The sequence below is a fragment of the Platichthys flesus genome, chromosome 18, assembly GCF_949316205.1.
Source record: "Platichthys flesus chromosome 18, fPlaFle2.1, whole genome shotgun sequence".
In the NCBI taxonomy this organism is placed as follows: domain Eukaryota; kingdom Metazoa; phylum Chordata; class Actinopteri; order Pleuronectiformes; family Pleuronectidae; genus Platichthys; species Platichthys flesus.
Genome location: NC_084962.1, coordinates 14,852,987 through 14,870,650, shown reverse-complemented (window position 1 = coordinate 14,870,650; position 17,664 = coordinate 14,852,987). Strand labels below are relative to the sequence as shown.

General features: G+C 40.4%; 1 protein-coding gene across 2 annotated transcripts in view; it reads right to left on the bottom strand.

The window, feature by feature from the left end:
* Positions 1-3,706: 3,706 nt before the first annotated feature.
* The window catches only part of fndc1 (fibronectin type III domain containing 1), a 31,928-nt gene continuing 17,970 nt past the window's right edge, over positions 3,707-17,664 (bottom strand). Inside the window, exons 14-22 of one of the 2 annotated variants that reach the window (XM_062412135.1) lie at positions 17,229-17,303; positions 16,148-16,297; positions 12,721-12,957; positions 10,444-10,552; positions 6,812-6,891; positions 6,534-6,563; positions 5,089-5,250; positions 4,881-5,003; positions 3,707-4,520 (exon numbers count right to left, since the gene is read on the bottom strand). In XM_062412135.1, coding sequence (XP_062268119.1) covers positions 4,405-4,520; positions 4,881-5,003; positions 5,089-5,250; positions 6,534-6,563; positions 6,812-6,891; positions 10,444-10,552; positions 12,721-12,957; positions 16,148-16,297; positions 17,229-17,303 — 1,082 coding nt within the window. In that variant the 3' untranslated portion in view covers positions 3,707-4,404. The remainder of the gene's footprint in view (positions 4,521-4,880; positions 5,004-5,088; positions 5,251-6,533; positions 6,564-6,811; positions 6,892-10,443; positions 10,553-12,720; positions 12,958-16,147; positions 16,298-17,228; positions 17,304-17,664) is intronic. The other variant, XM_062412136.1, reaches the window with a different exon arrangement.

The following is a 17,664-nucleotide window of genomic DNA, read 5'->3' as shown; positions in this document are numbered from 1 at the left end:
TTCATATAAACTTTATTAGATAATAACTTGGATTTATTGGGATTGAACAATATTTTAGGTTTACTACTTCCTTCACTGCCCCAGGTGGACAAAAAACAACCAATGCACCTTTAAGAAATGTCCAATATGATTATTAAACTTTATGTTTTAGTGTCAGACAAAACACATTTTTTAGAGCTTATTTTGCTACGATGTTCAGCATCATAACAGTGAAACAGGTAGAGGTCGATTCTTAGCTTTATTCTGAAGTGTGTGAGATTTTTGATGAAAGGCACTAAAGGAATTCACAGTCTTTAAAGTATAGTCTACCCAATATTCAAATTTTTTTTTCCTCTTTACTTTCACCGAATACAAAAGAAGAATCACCCAATGAGTCAGTTGATTCATTGGGTGATTCACCTCTGCAGAATGAAGTCCTAACATTTTCCAGCCCATTTCTATCGGGGAGAAACAAAAAAAGGCAGCTCGTGGAAAACCGTTACAGGACTGCATTCTTTCACAACCACTGTCTTTTCTCCAAGAGCTCTTAATGTTCCTGAAATCAAGCAATTTTGTTCTAAATATACAAAATAGTAAGGGAGATGAGCTCTTTCTGAATCTATTTGATAGGAGTAGCCTACTGGCACCGAGAGGCCAGTTTGAGAAGTGACTGAATTTATAATGTAAGATCCACGTGTGGAAAGTCAGCTGGGCCTGGGCTCAATCAAGAGAGTGTGGCCTTCTGCCCTTTTTTATAGCAAGGATCTGGAGTTTGCTCCGTGCACAGACCTTGACTGAAATCTACAAAGGACCTGACACACGCTGGAAAAACGCTGACGTGCGGATGTCTCAGTCCTGTCTCATGTCATGGATGGAAGTCACAGCGTTGGCTGAAAATAAGATACATTTCAACGTCAAATAAAAAAAAAGCTGTTGATATCGGTTGCAGTCACTGTTTTCATCCTCCTGTCGTTCTTATGTCAACTTTGTGCGTCACTTCTCCATCAAAGCAGATTCAGCGAATCACAATCCAGTGTTACATCCAGAATGAAAAAATAAAAAATCACAAATTTAGATTTTAATGGGAAGAGAAATCCATCAGTGATTCGGACTCATTCCATTCGTGGAATATTTTACCTCCACTGGCAAACCAAGGCCGACCTATGTAGATATAATGTGAATCTTATGGTAAAACCTTTTAAACTGACTTGCAAATAGGGTTTGTCAGTATCGACTTCCCTGGGTGAACATAGTCATATTATTGTTATTTGCAGCAATCAGCTGGAGCCTTTATTGGAGGTGGAATGTGTTTCTCCGAGCTGCGTGCAGGGAAACGTTTGCAGGGATGACTTTGTTTTCCTTTCACTTGTACAGATTTCAAGTATAACGTTCATGTTTCTTCTGTCCTGGTTCCCGAAAGAAGTTGGATCAGTTAATCAGTTTGATTGACGTTCTGATCAAGAATTGGCTCCTCTCAAAACCTCCGTGGTTACCCACAACACCCTGCTCACAGTCGATCTCCTGCAGAAACTCTCTTACAACACGGCATACACATGTGTTCCTTCGAGGGAATGCACACTGTGGTTTAACTGGTAGAAAGTTGTTCAACTTCACTGGCACTGAGTTCAGAAGGCAATGACAATACTGGGATGTAGTAAGAACTTGTTTTTCTCTTTGAATAGGGGTATATTGCATATTTTTGGGTTGTGGAGAAGTTTTCAATTGTGGCCTAAATCTTTGACACTTTAAGTTGAGCGCATTTTCTCATCGAATCTGATCAGGACACACACACACAAAATTACTTTCTCCTTTAACGTCTACAGCAGATGTGCCAGCGTTCATGTACACGTGTTAGTTTGTCCTCCTTTCTCCTCTGTTCACTTTTTCCTCTCTTTATTGTTACATTACATTACCCAGTTTCTATATTTAGAGCGTGTTCCCCGTGAATATCGTTACTCCCGGCTCGGGTCAAGAGGCACCGCAGCCAAGGAAAATATTTTGGGGCAAAGGGAGGCTCATCACTCACTGAGCACAAAGGTCGGAGAAGCTTTCATACGCACACAGCACACCTGGAAAACATGTCCGGTATATCTGACAACCATCCACCAGGGTGTTGACAAATTGGTCTGCTATCATTCCAAAAACAACCACCGTCTTCACCCCCCGCCCCCCCCCCCCCCCCCCCTTGCATTTAATGTTTTAAAAATCTTGACAGCCACTGCACGTCGCAGCCAACCTCAACAAACTGTGCAAACTGTGCTCCTCAGATAAGGGCTCTGGAAGACTGGCTTTTGATAAAGAGCAGAGTTAAAGGAAGAAGTGCATCAGCTCTGCATGATGTTGTGGAATAAATGTAATACTTTCCCTCACTTGTACCCATAAAGTTATCGCACTGATTTAAGAAAACTTTGAATTACAAACAAAGGTGGAACATCAGAAAAGTAGCCTGGATAAGATTTTAATTTCCATGTGATGGATGGATGGATTAATGACAGTTTCTTGAATCTCTTGGGTCATAAAGCTTCTGTTCCTTTTCTCTAAACAACGATGGTGTGAATAAGATTAAGACTTTATGGTTTGCATGTGTTGGAAAGTTCTGGTTCTGCTGTTGGGCTTTAAGGAAAGACTTCTCAATTTCTAAATCTTAAAAATGATCAATAATAAGCTAACTTAACCTTTCCATTCACTCCATCGTATCCAAGAAATATTTTCCTTCTGGTTTACTTTAGTGTTGACCCACTTTTGATTAAACTTTTGCTGACGGACCATAATTAATTTTCCAACACTATGAAATCTGAAAACCACAATTGGCTTTGAGAGTGAAAATTAAAATAAAAGGTCAAGTCCCTGTGAAAGATTTTGTCGGACAACATAACAGCAAATTCTAACAAATCCCCCAGGATATAACATTTATATTTTGTTTCAAATTATCCAGAACAATTTTCATGGTAGACGTTTCCAAATAAAACACAACACCACATTTACTTGGGTGTCAACAGTAAAACTAATGTAGCACTGTCAAAATAGTCAAAGTATTCATCATGAAGCTTAGGTGAAAGAAGATGAACAAATATCAATGGTGAACTAACTATATTAAATATGGAACTGAAGTACAACATTTTAGTTATTGAGTATTCTAACCACTATTTATACACTTTTGACTGCAAAGTATTATACCAAGTATACATGTCACTAATTACTTTTACAAAATATATGATTTCATGAAATAAAAAGCCTTTGTTTCAAGATAAATTACATTATCATTCAAATTAGTCTCAAATCAACCAACTACAAGAGTTAAAGCTTTTGGTAAACTAGAGTTTAAGAGGTATAAAGTTGGCAAAAAATGTAAATACTCAGGTAAAGTACAAACATATTCCCAGTTTCATAATTTGAGGTATACCTTTATTACTTTATAGAGTACTTTGTTACTTTCAACCATTGATTTTAGATTAAAACTAATTATGGTATAAAAACCAAGCATTACAAATCCAGTTTGGATAATTATGGAGCAGGGTGTTAGCGCTCTACACGTGACTGATGGTTCTCTTCATATTTGCTAACATGCCTAATGCTAATGAACTGGTATTTTCTTTTTTCTGTTTTTGCTTTTCCAACTGACTCCAGCAAACTCTGTGACCTCACATCTTCCTTTAGGCTGATGAAGTAGATCTGGATCTCGAGTGGAAGGTTTTAGCCCGAAAAAGAATGTGTTCGAGAGAGAAGATGTTATGATTCATGTTTTGGGATTGTCGTGGTTTCCTTAGCACCTTTTATTGAATCTCCCACAGTTCCTGAGCAAATATTTGGTCTTTTATTCTTTTGTACGTATACACACAAAACTTACACAGTAACTCTTAATGAAATCTGGTGAATACCCCCAAAAATCTGTATGCAGATTTAAGGACACATATGAACAAATCAAAAGTAGCTTTCAGAAGCCGTTACATTATGAAAGACAAATGTCATGATTGAAAATAAACAGACCTATACACACCTCAAGTGCCCATTCTTACAGTTTTCTTCGCAGCCTGTGCTTTGGTCCAATGTCCCTGCTTTGACCGTGTGTGCATTACTGATGAGATAAATAACACTGGAGAAGGGCCTGTCTCTGGCAGAGTTGGGAATAGTACAAGGACACTTTAAGACAAGCGTTAAACTAAGTGAGAGCACACATGCTTCTTTTCCCCTCATATACAGACTGCTTTATATAAAAAGTGCATTGTAACGATATACATTGAGTTGTTTAAAAAGTACTATATTCTCTTTCTGTGAAGCTGTAATAAACTTGTAGTGGTGTCTTTTTCGCATGGCAGGCAAAAGTCTGTGTTTCCGGGCAGGACCAGTGAAGGTGTGAGCCTGCAGCGGGATGCAGACCAGTTGCCCTTGATAGAAATATCACCTCCTCCTCTTCCTCCTCCTGTGTTACCACTTCCCAGGGATGGGCACACCGCATTCATACCAACCCACGAATGGATGAGGTGTACGTCTGCCAACGACTCCGAATGTGACGGGCTCCTGTCGGTACGCTCGATAAAAACCTAAAACGTAAAAGAATAACAAATGTTGTTCATAGCCATGACACTGGTTTCCATCCAAATTTAAATATTCGAATATTCTCCTTATGCACAAATATGCCCTGGAACCAATAAAAGCCAGGAAGTAGCTTCATTATCATGATCATTTAGAAGTTACGGTATAATCAGAAAAATGTTGAGCACTAATGAGAAGCATGTGAGATTTAGACTAAAACATTCAAAAGCCAGGTTGATCCTTTTGTAAGAATTTATCTAATCATTATTCTGCATTGATACGATCGGTTATATAATAATATTAACAGATGAGGGCTGAGTATCAAAGCCCCAAAAGGAGCCTTGTGTGTACAATCTGATGTTGTTTACCCTGTGCTGAGGGCAGAATATTTGAAAGGTAGGCCGGGCCCGTCCTTCCATCCCTGTAGGAGTCCACAAACTGGCAGTGGTCCTCTCCCTGTCCAAATGTGTCTCCTATACTGTAGAAAGGCTCTGCAGAGGGAGGAGAATGCTATTTTAAACCTCCACAAAAACAACCAATGCTTCGATGGAGAGAGACTGACAAACACGTCGTTACCTCGAAGACCGTCTCCCATGAAAATCTTGTATCGCAGTGAGTTACACAGAACCACGCCCACGAACTTCCTGTACCAGGTCCGCTTGACGTACTGGCTGCCCTTACAGCTGCTGTGGGCCGAGTTGTATTTGAAGGTGAAGGGGATCCAGATTGGTTCTCCACCTGAGGAGCAGAATGCATCATCCACGTTATGAGTCTTGACCTTGTGGTGAGTTCAGAGATGGTCTCGTCTGGGGGTCGCCAGAAGGCATGTGTTTCAGTTTATATCCGTAACCTTGATGTTATGATGATTTACACTGTTATAGGTTTATAGAGCACTGAATGTTTTAGGACCAAATCTCATTTTCGATCTGCAGATACTTAATGACTCGTCCAGACATTTTAACATCTGGAACCAGTCTGCTTACTGTTTCCAGAGTCTAAATAAAAACAGGTTCTTGTGTCCTACATATCTGAATATCTGGATTAAAATCCACATTTTTATTATAGTTACAGGTCAGTTTTTCCTCATTTCTTTCTTCGCTCTCATTTTAATAGTTTCAAATTATTATTTATATCATCTGATGTGTTTTTTTTATTAATAGTATTATGAAAGCACTTTTAGAATAATTATATTACATTTTGTATAGCACTTTTATCAAAGTCTAAAAGAAACTTTACATATGATTTAAAAAACTGAATGCAGATGAAAGTGAAAAACTATAAATATACAATACACATCATAATCCCAAATTGAAATTTTAAATACACGTCACTTTGAATGGCCTCTCAGTACAAAGACGCTGCAGGAAAGGAATTTAGATAAGTTGTGATGGCTTGATGGAGCCTCTCTGGGTGGACTTTGCATGTTCTTCCCATATCTGCCTGTAGGTGTAAATGCAAAACCAATGTCAGCTCGGCTCCAGCTCCCTCATGACCCTCAAGTAATAAGCGGTATGAATAACGGATGGATGGATATTATTTTTGATAAAGATCCTCTGAATGTGGTTGTTAAGAATTAGAACCAAGAAATGTGCTGAGGGAGTAAACAAACTATGGAACCGTTTTACAATTGAATCATTTCTATGGCTAGAGTGCAAACTTCATTTCTTAAAGTGAGTCTTCTGCCTTCTCCACGGCGTGTGTGGAATGTCGACAACATATCTTTGGCCTTCTGCAGAGTTATTTTATTATTTTTTTTCAAAAGAGGAAAACCTACACTGGATGAAGCGTCTCCATTACACTGACATTGGCACAAACATCGTCCTGGCCGACTCATCGGTCAAGCTCTGTCTCAGTTATTGAGAGTGACGTCTAAATCCTTTCTGAGGAGTGTTACTGTGGGGGAAGGGGGGGGGGGTGATGATAGAGGGGGAACATCAATACTGAATCAGATCCAGACGGGTTGTTTAACAGGATGATGTCTCTCTCCTTTAAACACTGAGGGCAGCTTCGCTCGGACTTACCAGGTGGCCTTTCGATGAGAAGAGGATCGTCTGAAAGAAAGGATGGGATCGTTTCAGCAGGGAGGACAAGCACACAGACAGCACTGTAAGTTTAATGCATTCCCCTGATTATAGGACTGCGAAAACCATAACACACATAACGAATGCAGCGCACATCTGGAAGTCTACTCCTACCTGGAGGATTTTCAGCATTGGATATGTTGCATTGCAATAGAAGAAATGTCACAGTGATATTTGCGTTTAAGCCTTTTCTTTGCATGTGCTGATGGGATACACACCTGATTCAGTCACATAGGTGAGTGTTTCGCTGACTGGTCCCAAACCGAAAACATTCTTGGCTTGCACTTTGAAGTAGTACCTGCATGAAAACACACCACAAAGGACTCAATGAGAGGTTCAGTAGTTCAGTTTTGTTGCGACTGGGCGAAGGTGAGGAAAATGTTAATGGCTGTAGCAGATGAGCGGTCAGGCTGATTTAGGAGTCGTCTATTTCATGTCTGCACAAATCCAGAGTGAGTGCAGCACAATGAAATGGCTGTTTGGCTTTGGAGAGGGTGGTGAGTGGAGAAAGAGACAGTAGACGAGTGAACAATAACAGATAGGAGAGGAAGGAATGAAGGGCAAAAAAATGACAAAGAAACAAAGAAAGAAAGAAAGGAGGAAACAGACAGACAGAGAGACACATGTATTGATTTTACAGATTCCCAACCGGGAAAAAAAGAAATTGAAAAGATTCAGATGAAGTAAAGCAGAGGAATAGATGCTGACAGAGAGAAGATGGACGGATGAGAATGGAGGAGGTTGAAAAAGTCAGAGTTTTCCTATGGCGTGCAGTGAGCTCACTTTGTCTTCAGGTGGTGGATCGTTAAAAATCCTATCAGATTAAAACCCAACCCACCAGTGACAACTCTGAGAGGCCGCACACTTTTTTTCCACTGATGACTGTTTCTGCGAGTGTGTGTCCACTCACGCAGCTTTGTGTGTGCGTGCTGTGTTTTCTTTCACTCGGCAAGGTCGCGCACAGTGAGTTCGCGGCCTGTCGGTGAAAAACTTCCACCACGTACGGCCACGAGGCCTGGAACCAATCACCACGGCCACGTGACAACAGCGACCAAAATATACATCAACAGAGCGAGCGAGGGAGAGAGAGAGAGAGAGGAGTGAGAGCACAGCAGCTGCAGAGAGATGATGTAATCAAAGTAGAAATTGGAGAAGGTAGAAAAAGGGAAGTTTGAGCCAGAATATGAAAGCAGTGGATAGACTTCATGAAGCCATGCTATAGCTATTTGAAACCCCTAATACAGAGATCTGTCAGCTTCATTCAGAGCATCGCTGCCGGGGCTTCTCATCACGTCAGAATCTGGATGTGGTAATCACACATCACGTAAGTCATATTCAGTCTGGCCCCACTACATTCTCCTCAGTCAGTGTATGTGATAGTAGCGAACTTGTAGAGAGTCAATTATGGAAAGTTTTGAAATTCATAAATTTGTTTTCTGAAATTATGTCTTGAAACGTCTAAGTTGATGTCATCACATGTTTCTGACCAATAAAATTCCAAGAGAATGACTTCAAAATAAAATAAGGTAACTCTCAACTGCTCACATTTAGAAGCCAGAACCATCAAATGATTTGCACTTTACAATTAATTGACTATCATCTAGAATTGTTCACACTCAAATATCAGTCCCCTAAACATGCCTGATTTCTTCCATCTAGATCCATGAATTATTTTGTATCTAGATTCCATGAAAATGTCTCTAACGAATCAAAGACACTGTTGAAAAACATGTTGTTCAAATGTTAAAGAACGTGACCAAAATAAACCATTTTCATTTTTCATTTTCATTAAAATCATGCAATGAGATAGACACAGATCTTTTTATATGAAGAGAGAGAGAGTGGGAGAGAGAGCATGCAGCAAAGTGCCCGGTCAGACCTTTGAGGTGACCACTCCACCAGGTGAGCTACAGTGGGCACCTGAAAGCTAATCCTTCTCAGTTCAGGATTCAATTGTGGGATTTCTAGTTTTGGGATCTGTCTTAACAGTAGATTTAAAGCGGGAAAACCTTCGGATCTACTTTGATATTTATCCATGATCTGTAAATGTCCATACGTGTGTGTTTAGTGCAGTAGCTCAGTATTTCTGGCAGCCAGGAGGAGCCTGCAGCCCAATGGGAAATACCAACACTCTCCCATAAACCATCCTGGGATCAACTGTAACCACTGGAGACACACGATCCTGAATACAAGCTGGTTGTCAAGGAGGGAAGCCCTTGTTGCAGCCTCTTGGAAAACTTTACTCCTACTCCTACACATATACAGACACACACACACACGTATACACACACACACACACACCTGCTGCTGTTTGTGTTCAGCAGCAGGTGTGTGGTTGTGCGGCCACAGACGAGTCACCTCTCATAACACCTCGAAAGATTCACACTTCCACCAGGTGAGAGGACACGCTCTGCTGCTGATGTTCTCTAACATCTGAGCCACTGGTTCTCCGTGTAAACCGACAAGCTCTAGTTGGATCATTTGAGAAACAAAATTGATTTTTTACTATGAGAACTGGCTGTGGAAAGACACATCTGGACTTGACAGACCTGACACAAACAATATGAAAATCATGTTCTCAAAGGCGACATATTTTAAGTGTCCAGTGAAAACTTTGAGTGACTCTTTCAGTGAGTTACAAAAACTGGAATAACATCTGCTAACAGCACCTTTCACACATAAACACTAAATGCTCAGGGATCCCTTCTCTCTGGGCCCAAATGCTAAGAGCTGTTTCCATGCTTTTATTTTAAAAACCATCACCCGTGTCTCATAAGACATAGTTGTGAAAACACGCTCTAATATTGTTACTGTATTTATGATGAAGGGTCAGATAATGTGTGTAGCGTTTATGGTCCTCTGAATTTCCAACATCCCAGCAGTGTTTTTCAACATTCTGGTGCAGATTTAACTGTTTTTATTAACCGGTCTTAGGTTTCCTTAAACTGATTTACATCCCACAGAGTTTTTTTTACTGATCTCACATTCAACAGTTGTAGTTTCACTGCCCTTGATCTGATTAGTGTCCGTCTGGTTTGACGTCACAAATTGCCACATATTCGTGCACAATCATGGCACAGCACCAACAGACTTACATGAACTACGCGTATAAATACATGAAATCACACACAAACATGTAGACAAGCTGTATATTATGTGGATTATTTGATGACAGGATAATGATATAAACACTCAGCAGTATAAATAAATAGTCGAAAAAGCCACAGCCAAGACTCTGCACCAGAGGCAGAAACCTGATAATAAATATTACGCACAGATCGGGGTAATGAGAATCTTTGTTTGTAAAATAAGTTTCTTTACTTCTGAAAGGATTGTGCCTGAGCATCATAGAATGTACATAAAGATGGACGACAAGTCTAAACTTCCTCCCATAATCCAGAAATTAGGCCAAGATATCCTGGATATAAATGCTGCCATCTTGCACTGATGACGTCATTTGGAGCAAGAGTCTTTGAAGTAGTGATCAAAGCCAAAGCATTGCGGCAATACTTAGTCTCCTCTGTCAATCATGGCATTACCCCTTGATTTTATAGCATCAAATAACTAATTCAAATGAAACTTTTGTGAAAAGTTTGGTAAGAATGACCTAAAATTACAAAAACTTATTCTAAGGAAAAAGTATTTGACGTGTGCTTTTTACAATGGCCCATGTCCCATCCACTAACATGGAGGTTTATGAATTATACTGCAGGTGGCCAACAGGGGGAGAGCAAGATGATTTGGCCTCACTTTTGGGGAGTAGTCATGTCCTCCATCTTTATATAACAGTCCATGATATCCAATCCACATATATATACACCCTAACAAACACAACAGCTGTTTGTCTTACCTTGAGTTGGGTTTGAGATTCTCCACAGGCAGGTGAGTCCCACTGGAGGATCTAGAAGACCATCTATTGTTGAGCACATCATCATATGACGCACTGTGAACCATGTAGCCTGCAGGGAATGAAGAAGAAAGACATGAGCTCAGCACAGCAATGCCTGGACGTTTTCAAGAAATGCAATTATTTCCTTTCTTGCTCGGGTTGAGTTGAGGAAATCAACCCCCCTCTCATGTCTTTACAGTAAATATGAAGGTACCGCTAGCAGCCAGTTAGCTTGGCAGGAACCTGGACATCAGCTGCCTTGATCATTCCAAAAGTTACCTTACCCTCCTATAATGCTCACAAGAGACACACTCATGTATCTGCTCAGTCAAGAAAACAAAGTTGAAGTGTAAAAACAACATGTTGTGGTTTACGAAAATGATTTTGTGAGAGTTACTGATTTCCCATACACATTTAACTCTGAGGAAAATGTGCAGTTCTGGCTTCTCTGCAGCTCATGGCTCGGTTCCACCTGACTGTCTGTTTTCTTCTGTTCCTCAGCCACTCAGACTAATCATCAGAATCAGGCGAGTAACCTGAGGTCAAGCAGCCCACGATCATTCACTATAAAACTTTAAAGACCAGCTCTGCTGCTCATCAAACTACCAGCCCTTTCTACTGGACTCTCAACTTTGAGTTTCTATTTTTACTGGAGCCGCACCAAGACAGCTGGCTGCCGACAGGAGGAAAGGGAAATACTGGAAATTCTCGCTTCTTTTTCTTCTATTGTTTTTTTTATTTTTATTCCAGCTCTCATTTTACTCCATTAGATTGAGGTTTGATAGAGTGGTAGTGCCTTTGCCCTCCACATCTGTGCTCCCTCTTCCCCTTTAGGTAGAAATTCATTAAATAACTCCCATAGAAGTTGGTCTTTTGAGCCAAAAGCAGCACTTAGATGAATATGAATAACTGGCCTTTTTTACCCAAACACTTCAAGCTAAAGGTCCTGAATGCATTAAAGTAAAATGGAACCAGAGGTTTGTTTCCAGTAAAAAGTACAAAAACCTTCCACATGCTAACAGCTGTTTCCATGCACTTGTTTTTAAAGCCATGACCTATAACTTGTAAGACATGGTTGTGCAAACATTCCCTAATAACTTAAACAGTTCCTCGTGATTGGATATGCATGTGTGAACTGTACCTGCATGTGTGTGTGTGTGTCAGAAAAAACTTTATTTACACTACGTCTTGGCCGGATACGCTGAATCCAGTCTTCTATCAAATCCCCAACACCACAACAAAACTTAAAATGAAGTGGATTGTGATGTGTCGGATACAATGTATGAGAAATAGGGATCAGGTGCCAAATGTCCAGGCTTATTTGCTACACAACACAGAAAGTGTCATGATACTGTGTGAGCAGAGAGGAAACGCTGAGGGGAGCAAATGGAAAGAAACAGTGGACGAAATCACCAGTGACATCTATCTGTTTTACACATCAGAGGACGGACCAGCCCACAGCATGAACAGAAGCTTGTGATTTCCTCCCAATGAAAACATTCTGGGTCTGTAGCTGGCCAGACTCCCACCCCCGGTAGTCCATCATGTCCTATGCAGCGGGCAGATATCTTCAGTCTCTTCTCTGAGCCACTTTCAATGTCGGAGGGATTTTGGTTTTAACCGAGAAACATTCTGACTCCATGTGCTCAATACAGTCTGGTTTTTCATCCTTTTGTCAACAATCCCCTGCTGGAGTCAGTTCTGAACAACTATCTAAAATCAATAATTAACTCAAATCTAATTCACACATTTGACAAAGTGGAAGCAGAGAGTCTTCCACATTCAAAACAGTTACATATAAAGGTTAAATTGACTTTTTGGATTACATGAAATATGGTGCATTGCATTATGGGATTGTTTGCAGAAAGCTGTGTTCATAACATGAACACTGCTATTTTCATTTCATTGGGAAAGTTGGTAAGGGAATACATACTACTAGTACAACAACTATTATATATTTTTTGATTATATATCAATAACAATCGTTTGGAGTCACTGTTTATAGTAGATAGAGGTCAATATGGGACCAAGCATTGGCTCCACAACAGCCCCACAGCTGGTTACCTCACAGTTTGACCATTAGAGTTGACATGAATATTACAAAGTGCCTGACCGCACAGATATCGCCCTAATAAAACACCCAAGGTCTGAGTCGAAACCAAAAACTCAAACCTCTTGGGGAACATTAACCTACAGAGGAGATCCTGCTGCAGACAAATAACAGCCTTCATTTCTTACCTGACACCATGTCATTTTTCAGTGGGCGGGCCCAGTCTAGGATGATAAACGAATGGCATCCCTCCATGGCGACCACGGTGAAGTTCTGGGGCTTGTTTTTGGGAGGCTGGTTCTGATTGGCTTGGATCCTGTCCCTCTTCATCAGGTCTTCCAGGACGTCCACCTGTAGAAACTCCAGAGCCTCCGTCAGGGAGCAGGGGGACGCTTGGTCCTTCCGGATGTAGTTCACATAGGGAGCTGATGGCAGGAGAAAGTCATTGAATTATTTTGGCGACATGATTTTCTGATGCATCCAATTTCAGATGAGCTCAATTCATTTTTGGAAATTGAACAAAACTTGATATGTCACAATGAATTCAAATAATACCACTATCTGATATACTTCCGGTCCTGTTAAGTCATTTTTAGATTAGTTGTAGTTCCCGTGGAGTTATTTTTTTTTAAAGGAGTCAGACATACACACACACACACACACACACACACACACACACACACACACACACACACACACACACACACACACACACAACCTCAGGCCCTTTCCCCTCATTTGTTTTCAGTGACTCTTCACTAACACCAGCTGGACCTACAGCTGCGAAATACTTCAGATATCCCACAATTCCTACACTCACTGGGATTTGGAAGGAACCGCTGGAGCCTGGATTTGCTCCCACCTCCTCAGATGATTGGCCCTCCGCGCAGGCCAAGAGTCTAACGCGTGTCACGATCTACACATCAACACACATTCCGCAAGGCTGTGCGGGTCACAGAATCCTATTATATGCAAATACGTGGCCATATGGATTATGTGTTACACATTCATTGGATGAAATACCGGATCTGTCATAGTGGTGAGCAGATTTATACACAGGGCGCATGTAGGATGTATTTCTGTGCTGCATCCACATTTCCAGGGAGACACACTGTGTTCTCTCTGCTTGTTGACAGACACCTGGCTTGGTGAGCCTGGCGTGGATGAAATGTCACTTGGAAGCAGCATCAGGACAGTTTGCATCATGTCGGCTCTAATAGCTGTCTTGTCAGGCATAAATAAGCATTTCCATTGGTCCAAATATCTTGGTAGACAGTTCATTATTTATTCAATGTGGCAAAGTCCATCCCTCTGGATCTTAATGTGAAGAAAATTCACACAACTGCTAATAATTATTAGATAATACAACTGGATTCATCCAAACCAAACAGATAAAGAGTCAAAGATATGCCTCTGCTAGACAGTTTATGTGGAGAATGTAGTTGGACTGAAGTGGACCTAAAATAGAATAAACTAATCCATAGGAAAGAGGATGTCTCAACATGAAGCCAGCAGTCTCCTCTGAACTTTTTATGATTTCCACTGCGTCTCTGCTCTCGTCTGTTTTTGTCTTGAAGCTTCGGGGAAAGTAATAGCTTTCAGATGTGCGTATGAGAGGTGTGCGATGACGAGGAGGCCGCAGTTCATCAAGACGGATGTGTCCAGACTAAGCCGTGATATTGCTCCACGGTTGCTCCTGGAGCAGATCACACCGATAGTTCTGACACTGCAGTGATAAAAAACCCAGCCATAAATATTATCTTCCCTTTTTACAAACGGTTTCTAGCCAAGATCAGTTTAAGTGATTTTGACACGTTGAACTTAATCTTCAAATAAGTGATTGCTGAGCCATGACTCAAGTCACATTGTTAGGTTGGCAGCAGGCAACAGGGGACACGCTGAAGCTAATGGCCCTTGATTCTGACAGGTGTTGTTTTACGATGATCCGCGCGGCTCTGAAGTAGATGCCTCGCTGCTATTCTAAATTAAAGTGGCTCTCCAACAATTGTCAAAGGCAATTTACTCATCACAGGGAGTAATCTACTTCCTGTGAAGACAATCGTGCAATTTCTTCTTCTCTGGAGGAACTTTGAGAAAATTACTCAGGGGATATATTGGGCTTGACACCTTGGCTTGAGTATATACAAGTTTAAAATGGAGAGAGATGAGAGGGTCTGACCAAAGATGATGCACTGATTTGCATTCTGGGAATTGTAGGATCAGGTGTTTTTGAGGCCAAAGAAGAGAATGCCTGTGATTTCATCTCTTTGTTGATGGATATAGGTGCAATACTAAAGCACTACTTTAAAACACATTTATGAAAATCTACTAAATTCAGTTGTAACAAGCCAATGTCCTCTTGTCTACTGCTGATGGATAAACAGTTTCTTACTTACTGAGAGCACTGAAATGTCTATAAAAATAAATGAATGTAACAAGCAACAATTTGTTATCAAAGCCATTTGCAGCAGTTACTATTATTCATTATTATTTTACTATTTTCAGGACTGAAATCATCGCCATTAAAAACAGAATTATTTAAAGGACCTTTGACTTTGTGTAGTTTTTTTTTGAGGAGGTTTGAGTGTCCCACAGATTCTGTTTTTATTCTGTCAGGGAAATATTTTGGTCAGTTTGTGCAACCAGATGAGGGGATAAAGTATGAGAGGCCAAAGTAAACTTACAGGAACAGTAAAAATAAAGGAGGGGGCAGCTTGTCCTTAGTGAACTATATTCCTTTACCCTTAATTGTATTTACAGCCATTAACCAAAAATGAATATATGGTTCAGTCATATATTTAAACAGAGTAATATAAAACTAGCTTTCGAATGTTCTGCTGGTTGATAGTTTCCGATATGATGAGATGTTAAAGCGGCAAATAGCGAAAACGAAACATGCAGGAAAGTGAATGTAGTTTTTTTTTACTTGGCCGATTGTTTGTACAGCGTCTGACAGGGTCTTTTATTGTGAGGTATTGCTGAGAGAGCCAAGATAACCGCACAAATTTATCACCCCTCTACAAAACAAAACAGAACTTCCACTGACCTATCATTATTTACTGCACGGAGGGACCACCACATGCACACAAATGGGGAACCAGAAATAAATATGATACTCAGAAGTCACAGATGGATGTTCAATCAAGCTTCTTTCCTTTCTGATGCTATTTAAGACATATGATGTTCATCTGGTCGGCAGGTTAAGATAACGTCTCTTTTCTTGTTAGTCTCTCCGACTTCTGCAGCAGAGAAATGTTGGGTGAAGGATGTTTTTTCATGCGTATGGTGAAAGTAAAACTTATTGTATCCCTGAGGAGGGTAGAATCATTTATAAAGAGATTCATCATGCACTATGGAATATGATAATAAAAAAATCTGAATTTAAAGCTGCACAGCAAACATAAAGTTCAAAGAAATGTATAATCTGCTTCCTCTACGGAGAAATTAAAACCATTGCTTTTTATGTTTGTTGGGATTACCATAAAAAAGAGGTGCACTTATTACAAAATATCATATGTCTCCTTTATAATAATCTAAGGCAAGAGATGCACAGGAAACAGAAATAAATTGCGGTAGAGATTATTTGAATCATATGAAAGTAGACTCTCTGCATACCTGTGAATCGCTTCTTCCCACTGAGGTCAAACTCAGATGAAGGTCCATGGTTGGAAGGTCTGGTTTGCGGCTCGGCAGTCGAGATCTCTGTGGTGGTGGTGGGATCGGTGGTTGTGGGCGGCTGCTGGGTGGTCTGCTCAAAAAACTCATCTAACAACAATACATGTATCAGTGAGATTTTGAGAAAAATGTATTTATGTTATTTGTATCCTGAATCCATAAAATGCTGCTCTGTGTCTTGTTAATCCTTTGTGATCTGTGTAATAAAAGCATTAAACAAGATGATATTACGTGTGGTCAGATATGTGAGCTCACTCTGGAAAGGCCCAACACCCAAGGCTGTATTCTTATGTAATGTTCTGTTACCCATATTTTCCATGCAAGGGGGCCTTGAAGACAATGGCCATTTCACAAGTCTCCAAGGCTGACAAATGGGAAAGCATTCAGTGGGTGCAATTCAATTAGCTCCTTCCTCTTTCATCACTGTTTTTTTCCGTTCGTGCTCAATCTGACCTTGGCGTTACATCATGATCCACAAACATGCAACCAGCTCTGAGCCGTGGCAGGGAAATGCTAAGAAAAATATTGTGATGCTCAATGTGTATTTTCCAGCAGAACCCCTCCAAAAGAAAAAACATCACATGCACATGCAAAACAATGAAATTGCAGTTTTCTATTCAGCTAATATTTGAGCTCGGGTTCATCTATTACAGTACAAATGACTGTTAATAACAGCAAATACATTACATCAAATCTTAAGCCAGGGCATGCTCTTACACTTAGTAATGCAGTTCACATGCAGCTCGAGTCCACTTTTTTTTTTAGAATAAGACTGATTAAAAACAGCCAGAATGGAAAATATCCAAAATCCCGGCGATGAACCAGGACCAAACCCAAACAAAAACACAAGAGGAGAAACAACCACAGGCACGGCAAAGAGGACGAGACGAGAAGAGCTGGCTAACAGATCCACTGAGGAATAAACAAGACGATGACCAACAAACAATGAGCACACACAGAGCAGTTTAGTACATCCAGCTCAGTGGCGGTAGGTCGGTCCGAAGCCAAACTCAGCCAATACCTTTCTTAAGAGCTAAAGCATCAGGCACCATGGTCACTGTAACCATGTAGTCCATTTCCAATCCTGAGGATTCCTCTGTCAGAGAAGCAGAACAAGCTGCAGCATCAATCTCACAAGGCTTTGTACACATTTCTGACATGTCAACATACACCCACACATCCACAGACAAACCTGCTCAGACCCATAGTTAAAGCCACTGATACATCTTTCAATTTTCAATGAAGCGTGGCTATATTTCAACTTCTTTCCAGTTTTACTTACTAGTTTATACATGATACTGTTACTAATAATGGATACTGTGTGACATTCTTTTTAACTGTATGCTGTGTGTCATCATGAAGAAAATCTTGACATTATATTGAGAAGTATTTTGTGGGGCTTCATCCATCATTGTAAAGAGTATGGTATCTCAGAAGCTGCATTAAATTGGCTCTGT